This window comes from Petaurus breviceps, unplaced genomic scaffold (assembly GCF_028583685.1).
Source record: "Petaurus breviceps papuanus isolate PSGF00001 unplaced genomic scaffold, PetGlider_PUasm1.0 138, whole genome shotgun sequence".
In the NCBI taxonomy this organism is placed as follows: Eukaryota; Metazoa; Chordata; class Mammalia; order Diprotodontia; family Petauridae; genus Petaurus; species Petaurus breviceps.
In genome coordinates, this window is record NW_027185694.1 from 25,763,201 (window position 1) to 25,774,785 (window position 11,585).

Here is an 11,585-nt window from a genome sequence, read left to right on the forward strand (position 1 = left end):
GCACAAATATAAAAGAGACTTCCCAGTGATGAACCAGCATAGAGTAAAAAGACAATTTTGGGAGAGGCTAGGAAAGGTGGGTGTGGAGAATGAAGATGGAGCCTAGGAAGTTTAACTAGAGCAGGTTTAGGTCAAGAAGCATGAAACTCGGTTGTTACTAGAGAGATTTCTTTTAGCTCTGTATCTTACTGTGATGCTGCTGAGTTAGTACTACCTTTTTCTTTGTGAAGACTTAGCTTCAGCGATGGGAACATTCATTCCATTGACCAATGCAGATCATGACCCCTCCATTCCTTACAAGGGCAGTCTCTGGGGTCAGTGCCCTCTAGGTTGGTGTTTCCTGAGCTCAGCCTGGCTGCTCCTCAAAGGACAGAGATGTACCCTGTTCCTAGATGTGTACTGCAGGGTTGTTCGAGTATGCCAAGATCTTTCAGAACTTATATTCTATTGGCATGGGCATTGGAAGAGGGCTCATTAATAAGTCCCAGAAAAATCATCTGTGTGGTCTATAACGCATGACAAGGAAGGAGAACTGAAACAGGAAGGAGGTGCTGGAGCTTGGTCACCTGGGCAAAGTGGAAGCAGGAAGATGAAGGAATACCAGGACTTTAACTTAGGAAGACCTGAGTTCAAATCCTGCCTCACACATTTGCCAACTCTGTCCCCTCGGGCAAGCCACTTAACATTCTCAGTGGTGCAGTGGACAGAGCTCTGGACTTTGAGTCTGGAAGACCTGAGTTCAGATCCAGCCTCAGAAACTAACTTCATATGTGACCCTGGGCAAGTCATTTAACTGCTATTGGCCTCAGTTTCCCTATCTGTAAAATGTGGATAATAGTAGCACCTGATTCTAGGGCTGTTGTGAGGAGAAAATGAAATAATAACTGTAAAGCATTTAATACAATGCTGGGCACACAGTCGGCTTTTTATAAATGCTTGTTCTCTTCCCTCCCACACAGGGTTATAAGGACCATTGATATACTATGTGCAAAATGCTTTGCGAATGTTTTAATGCTTTATATGTTTTCCATTATTAGCATTATAAAGTGAGATGTGTGCAGAATATTGGGCTGGATATATTGCAAGAGTCGATTGAGACTGATGGTTTCATTGCTTTGGGCTAGCAGTTAAAATATATGTAGTCGGGAGAGAGGAAAACAGGGACTGAGGCAGCAGTTCTTTATAATTTCCTAATGAGTTCATTACATTGATTCCCAATGACCCACACAAAGATGCTTTAAACAGCACCCTTTATTTGAATCCTTAAGTGATTATACAGTTAGAACAGTAGTAAGTAAGAGGCACCATCTGCTAGTAACTTAGCACCAGTTCAACTGGATCCCTTGGTTACCAAGCTCTGAAGTCCATGCTCAGCTACACGGTGGGTGGAGGGGACTGAGAAATGGAGCAAGAGACCTGCCATGGAGGGGTTGACAGTCTAGCCAAGGAGGACAAGACTCTTAGCCATTAAATTTCAATATAAGGCCATTGCTGTGAAAGGTACTCTCCCTTGGAAATGGTATTTCCCATATGTGGGTATGTATGTATGTGTGTGTATATATATATAATATATACATACAAATGCATACTATGTGCATGTGTGTGTATGTGTAGAGAGATGGACAGATAGGCAGACGGACAGATTGAATGAACTATCTGTGTAGAGTTTTGGAAAAAGCAATCTTCTTAGGATTGAAGACCTTGGTCTATATAGCACAAAGTAAAGGGAAAAGGTGAATAGTCATCTGCTAAAATGTGCCTACGTAGACATCAAGTCATTTAGGACCAAAAGTGCATCCAACTTGGCTCCAATTAATTTTGCCCAGAGGGGTGACATAGCTCCCCATCCCATGCCTCTGATAAAGGTTGCCTGGGTCACTCAAGCTGTGAGGTAGGAATCTATCCCAGTGTCATGTCTACACTGTGAGGAATGTCATATGTTTTCTGGACATTTCCTCACCCCACCCCCAGCCTGGCTACCTCACCAGATAATGTCCCTGGATGTGGGATAGATGCTCCATTTGGTTCATCTGTTTCTACAGGCCCCAGCTTCCCAGATACCATCACTAGACATGGGATACATGGTCCACTTGGCTCAGCTGTTCCCCAATGTCCCAGCACACCTTGCACTTGCTACTTGATCCATGTATTCCTGACTTTGGGTCTTGGGGGAGTTGGAAAAGGGGCAGTTAGTCCTCAGCAGCTTTGATCAGGTGGCCATTGAAGGTGATGTAGATGTCATTCTCCTCACTGTAGATGGCGTTCTCTCTTTCCCGCTTGAACATGCGCACCCAGACTTCGTCTCCCTCCTCTAGGTCCAGCATGAGGCTTTGACTCTGCATGATACTCCGGTCACTGGGCTGGGTGTACAGGATGGCAGCCTCCTGGTCATTCCTCATCAGGTGCAGGTAGGTCTCCTTGAAGTTCCAGGTGTGCACATTCAGGTTGAAGAAGTAGATGCCAGCCACGTAACAGGAAAACCGACCCGTGAACATGTTAAAATGCTTGTAGAGATTCACAAATTCCGTGTCAAATGTGACGTCTTGGAAGTAGTCAGAGCTGTGGAGGACCTTTTTCCGGCCCACTGAGAAGGCTTCATAGACATGCTTGCAGGAATTTCCTGGCAGGCCAATTTGTCCTTTCTGGCCTTTTCGTCCTCTGTACCCTCGTTGGCCGGGCATCCCCTCCTTCCCACTCACTCCAGATTGTCCTTTTTCTCCCGATTCACCTTTCTCTCCTGCAGTCCAAATAAAACATAGGATGTCAGAGCTAAAAGGGACCTTGAAGATTTCACAGTCCGACACTTTTATTTTACAATTGGGGAACTGGAGGCTTGGAAAGATTAAGTGACTTATTCCATCCCACAAAGATAGAAAATGACAGGGGTGTCCAGGATGAGGACACAAGTTATCTAACTCTAGATCTAGGGTTCTCTCCACTCTCCCTCGTTGTTATAGAGGAAAAAACAAATCTAGAAAAGTGAAGAATTAGCTTAAGATGCCACTGTGAACCATACATGGTGAGGACTAGATTAGAATCTGTCTCTCTCTTCTTTTGTGTTCTTTCCATCCGTCTTGCTTCCCTCACCCTTCTCCAGCCCCTCTCTTCCTTTATTATATATCTCTCTTCCTTTATTATATATCTCACCTTGTATTGGGAAAGATCTGCAATAATGCCTACCTATGTTTCTGGACTTGTAGGTCTTTGATTGCCTTATACTGTTGAATAATAATAAAAATGATCATTATAATAGAGCATATACTTTGAGGTTTACAAAGATCTTTTCTCATAACCATTAGAAACAAGTAGTACAATTATCATTAGCCCCTTTTAGTCCATAAAGAAACTGAGGCAGCTAGAAATTAAGTGACTGGCCTAAGGTCACACAGATAGTATATTATAGAGCTAAGTCTCCAACTCAGGTCTCCTGACACCCACTCTGGTGCTCCTGGCCTAGCAAACTTTCCATTACACCACACTGGATTTTTGAGGTTTTATGTTATTAAAATTAAATTTTCTTAGAAAAACAACAACCAAAAGACCACTCCTTAAGTTTATTTGGTCTGAGTAATGAAAAAATCAAAATTAGTGCAAACTAACCTTTAAGAATGGTGATGTCAATGGTAGGTTGCAGCCGGGGCATCACCCATGAGGGATAGTTACTCATCCTACCGGAAGGGGCAGGGACAGCAGCAGGGGGTCCTGTGGGACTGCAACATCGGATACACTTCTGGGCACTCTGTTTGGATTGCCCCAAGTCTGGCCAGGCCTCAGCATGTAGCACTAAAACCAACAGCATGAAGAGGAAGGACCCCATTTCAGCTTCTGAAATGGAAATATGAGTATCACCAAGTCAGGTAACCAATTTGGTGGGCCCCCAGCACTCTACCACAAGCTAGTTTGACCCTCAGATAGCCCCAGAGAGTATGTGTACATGTATGGAATCATTAACTAATCTTTCAAAAGCTATTTTCTGTTTTTCCAGTCCTATACTGACTCTGTGGGGAGTTGTAATGTTAATGGGATTTAAGATCTTCCCCATCCATTAATATGCCTCACATGGAGCCCACTAAGGGAAGCTTGATTAGGGGAGGCTTGCTTGTAGGAAGGCTTTCAAACCTTTTGCTAATTTCTAATTAGGCACTGAGTCACAAGGGTTGTGAAGCTTACTCTGAGGTTAGCATTTTGCTTTGGGGCTCACTCATTGGAAGAGTATTCTTGTGATTTGACCAGATGGGACTCTGGGTAGCTGTTAAAGAGCCACCCAGTTTTGAAAAACCTAGATATTGGGGCTCACTTTGAGAAGTATTGTGTGATTTGACCAGACAAAACTCTGGGCAGCCGTTGAGAGCCCCCTGGCTTTGAAAACCTAGATGTTGATGGTTCCCTCTCTGGTAACTGTGACTATGTATGGATGTAATGGTCAGACAGTTGGAGGCCTGTCTGCTTGAGATGTTTCTCTGTCTTCTTGTAACTTCTGCTTGTACCTCCTGTACTCTGAAGTTTGGGGTGCTGACTTTTCCCCTGAACTAGGTAAATTATATGTTTGATTGATTAAAGCAAGATTGTTAACCCATTTTGAGTTGCTTTTCTTTAGAAAAACAGATCTAAGAACCTGTGTTGACAGCCACCTTGGGGATGCTGGGGTGCTTGCTGCTACAAATGGCATCACGAACAGGATCTGCAGACTAAAAGGAAAGTCTGGGGGCTGGAAATTTTTTGTTTCCCAGTTGTGGTAGCTGTGACTCTGTGGAGCCAAGGAACAGGAGAGAAGAATGGCCTACATGCTGACCTCGCTGAGCTGAGAGCAGGAATGATGAGCTGCCTGCATCAGGACTGGAGCAGAAGCCAGGAGAGGCTGCCTTCTATGGGAGGAGAAGGAACCAGGAGTTTGCAATTCAGTCACAGGACAAAATAAGCACTGTGTGGCAAGGCAGGAGCACTGAATGTGTTTTCTTGCTGTATCCCACAGTTTGGGACCCAGGGGGAGGATGGACTTGTGTCTATGGTGGGTGGGGTGAAAGGCCATGGACCTCCAAGAACCCCACCCTGTTGGTTTGATGGCCCAGCGGCTGCTCAGGACTTGGAAGCAGAGGCTGGAGCAGTGTGAGGGGAAGAACACCACCCTCCCCCCAAGAGAACTTTATTTGGACACTTGTTTTGAATTGAGGTGGTAATGCAATATACTTTGTGTTTGTTTAAGGCCCTGTGGCCACTTTGGTAACTAGTTATGTATCTTGCAAATGTGACCTAAGAGATGTTAATGATAATTCAAATGTAAATTGCCTATGCTATGGGCATGAAAGATCTTGGGGCCTTGGAGTGCTTCCTGCTACACTTGCTTATCCTCATACTGCTATTACCTCTAATATTACCTCTAATCATTTCCCCATACTGCCTGTTAAAATGATAAATATGAAGAAATACCGAAAGTCCTATATGACATGATATAGAGTAGGAAAAACAGAATCAGAACAACATACATACTATGCATGGCTATAAAAAAGCGACAAAATCCAACAAGTTTATAGATGAAAAATAAATTAGAGGATGTGAAAGAACCAAATTCAACAACTGATTTCAACAAATATTAGTTCAGTGATTACTCTAACTCTACAAGAGCACTGTATCCGGCCCTAAGTATACAAAGGCAAAAACCAAATTAGTCCAAAGATGTCATTGTTGTTATTTGGTTATATTTTTATATACATTCAGCACAGTGAAAATATTTTTTACATTTAGAAAAAGAAAAACCCAGATATTGGTGCTTCTCTCTCTGGTAACTATGCATGCATTGCCTTGGTTAGACATTCAGATCTGTGCTAATTTCTCAGACAGTTAGAAGCCCTCTCTGTTGGTCTTGGTTATTCTATGCTTTTATTTTTTCTGTTTTCTTTGTTTGGATTTTCTCTGAAGTTCAGGGTGCTGACTTTTCGCCTGACTAATGAATGTAATTAAAAAGATTGTAGACCCCTTGAACTCTCCCTCCTAGTAAAGTAGATCTAAGAACCTGTGCTAGAAGCCATCTTGGGAATGCCAGTGTGGTTGCCAATATAGGAGAGCAAAGAGGCACAATATGGTCTCTGCCTTCAAGGTGATTACAGTTTTCTGGGGAAACATAGGCAAAGAATACCACTTAACAGGCAGAGACTTTACCCTCCCTGCATGTCTTTAAGCAAGTACCAGAAGATGTCTTTTCTGGTGAGGATTTTTGTGTGGGGATATTTAGGTATCTGTTAAACTAAGTAGTCATTGAGTTCTCTCTCAGCTCTGAGATTTTGTGATTCATATTGCAAGGTATGTCTAAGCAAAGAATTCGAAGGAACATTGTGGACTTGCCCTATCTATCTGACCTCAGTTTTCTCATAAGTGAAACAAAGAGATTGTACAAGGTGATCAATAAGGTCATTTCCAGCTCTGATCCTTGATTGTGGTAAGTACTGTGGGATATCAGAGGAGGGAGAGGTCAGCTTACCCATCTTTCCCCCTCCTTTTCCATTTTTAAGGTCATAGATGTGTATAGAGAGAAGCCATGTAAACCAACCTCCTTATTTTACATGTGAGGAAACTGAGGACAAGGAAGTGTAGTGACTTTCCTAATGTCACCCAGGTAGTCTGTCATAAGTAGGATTCTCAAGCTTCTACTCTGGCCCAACCCCTCATTATCTTTTCTATGAGATGAACACAAATTATCAATTCCAATTATCATTAATAATGGTCATGGAAATTAAGAGAATTAGACCTATAACTAGAGAAAGGCAGCCTGGTGTAGTGTTTAGAAGGCCAACCTTGGAGTCAGAAGAACTGGTTTCAAGTTTTTACTCTGACCTATGCTGGCTAAGTCACAAACCCTTAATAGCCCAGGCAACTAAGAGTTGGAAATCTACCCACTGTCTCCCCACACCAACAAAAATACTAGAAATAATTTGCACTCACATGGGGGGAGGGGGAAGCTTGAATGTCAGGTAAGACAGCAGCCAAAAACTTTGGTATTCCTTTTTCCTCTATGGTTAATCTGATTCTTACCGACTGTCCTTAATAGTCATGGTGTGTTTTCACATAGTGAAAATTTTCCTGATGTCAATACCCCACAATGAGCTCTCATTCCAATCAACTACTATGATTTGTACTGTTCCATTGAACTGAGAAAGCATTACCTAGGCTTCTGAGTTGTTTTTTTGCATATGTACATGAATCCACTGAGTCTACTGAGTCCTGTTGGAAATGCACGGCTTTATTCACTTTCTATGGGGCACAGTGCATTGAGGCCAGAAGATACTCTTTTTGGAACCAAACTGTGCTTTTAAGGAACTCCTGGAAGGGAAATTCCCTCTATCAGTGCAGACAGTCATTTGATTTGTAATTTATAGTTTTATAGCATTTCCTGGGAGGACTGGGAATTGAATTCAGTTATTCTAGACTTTAAGGTATTTATAACACTAGACTTCTCATTGATAGGAGTTACATGAATGTTTGCTGAAATGCAGAAATTATGGATCACGTGGGGGGGCAGGCAGAAATCAATTGTTAGAGGGCCTTGGAATTTAGACAATAGAGTTAGAATGTGAGAGATAAGAAGCCTCTTATAGATTAAGAAGATGACTGAATCCCTAGCCAGACTTATTGCTTCTCACATCAAATCTAAGTACTACTGCTTTCACTCCCTAGGCTGGCCCAGAACTAAACCTGTGTGGTGTTTGGGGGTCATGGCAATAAAATTCTTCCTAGTCTCTAACTGACTCCTGTTTCCTAAAGGGTTTGGCACCCCCATCTACCATACATCTGAAAAGCAATGAATAATTTTTATTCTAAAGACCTGACTCTCCCTTCCTTTCTCCCTCCTTCCTTCCTTCCCTCCCTCCTTCTTTCTTTTTCTTTCTTTCTTCTCATTTTATAAACTTCTACAATCAGAGCTAAGCTTGTGTATGATAAAGTGCCAGGTTCCAATAATTTTACAAACAAAATTAAGGGGATAAAATAATCACTCTCTTAGACAGCATCTCTAGTTTCTTGGAGATATCAGTATTATTTTCAAAAGGATCTTTTCCCAGTCCTCACTGACCCATGTTCACTTTCAATAAATGGCTGGAAGAAGAGTGTGATTATTATGTGTTTATTATGAAGTCCTCCTTGGAGTTTCCTTTGTCTTGCCTTGGGAGCTCAGAAGAAAAGCATTATTGAATGTTCAACATGAGGGATTGATATAACCCCTAGTTCTGGGAATGAAACAAGAGCTTATCTTGCATTGGACCACTCTCTTGGGTGCCTTTAAGAGATTAATTCTCTATACCACGTGGCTCAGCTGCCAGCACTGGGAATGTGGTTTCCTCAGTTGGGACTCATTTATTTCAGGGTGATTTATGATTACTGCTAATAGCAACAATAACAAGCATGATGATGATAACAGTCCCTTATACTCGAGCTGCTAAAATGCTTTAATACCCTTTTCTTCTTTTGAGACTCACAACAACCCTGTTAGACTATAAGAGTTTGGTGTTGGTTTTTAACACCATTTTATAGATGAATAGTCTTTGTCTTGAAGAAGGAAGTGGATTGTCCATGGTCGGGTGGCTAGTAATTGTCAGGTCCAGAGCTACAGCCATAACTAGGAATTTTTGCACCTGGGGCAAGCACTAGATGTTTGGGAGTGATAGGCTGCGCTAAACTGGGGTGTGTCTTCCCTTGGCACAGAAAGCATGAAAAAGGATATCTTGAGATGTCTATGCTGCTGAATCATCAGTGACCTTGGAAGAGGCAGGAGGAGCCAGGGGGTTCAGGAATGCCCACGGAGGGGCAGAAATGTGCTTCTTGGCAGTGACTGGTGCCCTTTGTTTTCTGCCCTAGAGTAAAGCACATTTCCAGGTCTTCATAATTCAGTAAGACCTTCCACATCCTTATTTGATTAGTGCAGCACAGCTAAGAGGGATTTGGAGTCAAAGGACCCCAGCTTTGCTACTTAACACCTGTGTCCCATCGGTTACATCACTTAACCCATCATGATGGGCCTTAGTTCCTCACCTACAAAATACAAGGATTGAACTAGTTGACCTTTGTGTTTCTTCTTGCTTTAGGTCTATGATCCAAAAGGAGCATGGCAGATTTGACTTCACTCATGATCTTAATTTAAGGAGCTGACAAACATCTGTCTTTGGTTATCCACTGAGAGAATGTAGAGGGCTCAGTGAGGTCCATCACCACTACTAGAAACTCAAGAGTGGAGCATGCATTCTTATCTCATGCACTGTGGCTGCTCTGCCCACTACCTAACCTTTATGTGTGTGTTTGGGTGGGGGAAAGCATGGGGAGAAAGCAAGCCCACAGGCGGTGAAGCTACTTTGATAAGTCACTTGAGCATCGGGCAGTATCAGAGAGATGAGTACTATCTTTGCACAGTCCCAAATATAGTAGAAATTTGGCAGGCATAGAAACAGATTTGTTTCCAGCATGGACCCAAGGTTATGATGCATAAGACAGATCTGCATTTTTGGTATTCTTTCTTAGTAGCAAATTCTGTACTGTTTTCAAGGCTGGGACTGGGATAGCTGTCTGGAGGCTTAGGGGAAGCCCTCCCCTGTCTGGCTGCTCTTTCTAAAGGAAGAGCAGGAAGACCTGTGGCCTGTGACCCTGGATGGTCTGTTCAAAGGCCCAGTCCCCTGGGGCTATGCCCAGCCCAGCCCAGCCATTAGTCAAATATTTTTCTGTCTTAGGAGCACCACTTGACTTTGGCTGGATCAGACAAGGGCACAATTCATTCCCGCTCAGGAAAAGATCCCCACCGGAGATTCAAAACTCATCAATCTGTCTACTCCAGCTGAGCCAGACCTCCTAATGGGGGGAATGTCCTTAACACTTTCCTGACCAATTCAGGGGAGAGTTGGGAATTACCTTTGACAGCTCTGTTCACATCATCTATGATGTTATACCAGGACTGGATGAGGTCTCTGAAGTACTTTAATCTAATATACCAATTTTAGAGATAGTGAAGCCTACTTGAAGCTTACCTATATGTTTGAGTCTGGATGGCAGGTCCCCTTTCTTAGCAGAAGCCTTACTCCAATAGGTTAACTTGCCTGTTGATGCTCCATCCTCTTCCTCATTTATTCTATTTCCTATAGACTTTTCACCTCTGCTACCCATTAGTTGTATGACCACGGACAAACTATAGTTCAGAGAAAGAAAGGCAAGCCCGTAGTAGCTATCCAGCTAATCAGAAACTCAGGATTGTCCTCATACATTGGCAGAATAAGAAGTTGCCTTCAGTTTGAAGGGCATTGCTGACAGATTTTCCTATCTTATAATAATTTTGAATATTGTTGTTATGCCTGAAATTTTACCATTAGAGATTCATTTCTATAAGGTGAAGGGACTGGGTCTTCAGATGAACAAAGTTAAAGGAATGACACTCATGTCAACCCCCAATGCCTCAGTATTTCTTAATTTATCAGATTATCCAGTTACCTAGCAGAGGGAAAGGTTTCCAAGGATATAGACAAAGGATTGGTGGGTTTTGAAGGACACAGCTCTACATGGTAGTTAGATAGGTGGTAGGCCTCTTGAGGACAGGGTATCAATTGCTTTTGTCTTTGTATCTCTAGTACTTCGCACATAATAAGCAATTTTGGATTGATGAATGGTATTGAAAGTGGCATTAGAAATTTAATTAACTTCACAATTTGATTAATGATCCCCAAATCCTCCCCTCCTCTCATCCCTCTCAAGACATTTTTAGCTTCATGGGATTTGGGAGTAATAACCACTTATTAAACCAACTGCCTGATCATTTTTAGCTAATTGTATTTGAGGAAGACAGACAGGTATGGGTTTTTGTTTGTTTGTTTTTATTTTTTTTAAGTTCCCTTATTGCCACTTGGATACTCATGATTTGGAGAGAATAACATTGATTTTTTAACATCCCTGACAAATATTTTAACAATCCCTGATTGATCACCTAACCCTCATTTACAAAAATACCTCCACTGATGGGGCTCTCATTCCTTCCTTTCCCAGCCTCCTATTTCACACAGCCCATTCCATTTTGGCAATTGTCAACATGGTTTTCCTTACTTTTTTTTTCTTTTTGAGGGGGTAAGGCAGGGCAGTTGGGGTTAAGTGACTTGCTCAAGGTCACACGGCTAGTAAGTGTTAAATGTCTGAGGTTGGATTTGAACTTAGGTCCTCCTGACTCCAGGGCTGGTGCTCTATTCACTGTGCCACCTAGCTGCCCCATTTTCCTTATGTTTAATTGAAATCGATACACCTCCCCCGTACTGTATCCCAGATTTATAACTAGAAGGAACTTAGAGTTCTCCTACTCCAACCCACTTCATTTTTTTAAGATAAGGAAAGAGAACCCCAAAGATACTAAGTAATTTCTCTAAGGTCACACAAGTAGTAAGTGGCAGAGTCTTCTGACTCTAAATCAGCATTCTTTTCAATGGATTCTGCTGCCCTTGACTGGATCTAGATGAGGAATTTTTATTAAGAAAGGAATGGAATTTGGGGTTTGGGAGGCAGGTGGGAAAGGAACACAGAAATCAGATTTATAGTGGGAAAAAATAATGGTTCAAGATTATGATGGTCTTGTA

At 42.3% G+C, this 11,585-nt stretch overlaps 1 protein-coding gene across 1 annotated transcript in view; it reads right to left on the reverse strand.

The window, feature by feature from the left end:
• Positions 1-1,233: 1,233 nt before the first annotated feature.
• C1QTNF8 (C1q and TNF related 8) overlaps positions 1,234-11,585 on the reverse strand; it is a 16,076-nt gene continuing 5,724 nt past the window's right edge. The window contains exons 2-3 of the mRNA XM_069065042.1: positions 3,601-3,825; positions 1,234-2,737 (exon numbers count right to left, since the gene is read on the reverse strand). Coding sequence (XP_068921143.1) covers positions 2,190-2,737; positions 3,601-3,817 — 765 coding nt within the window. The 5' untranslated portion in view covers positions 3,818-3,825 and the 3' untranslated portion in view covers positions 1,234-2,189. The remainder of the gene's footprint in view (positions 2,738-3,600; positions 3,826-11,585) is intronic.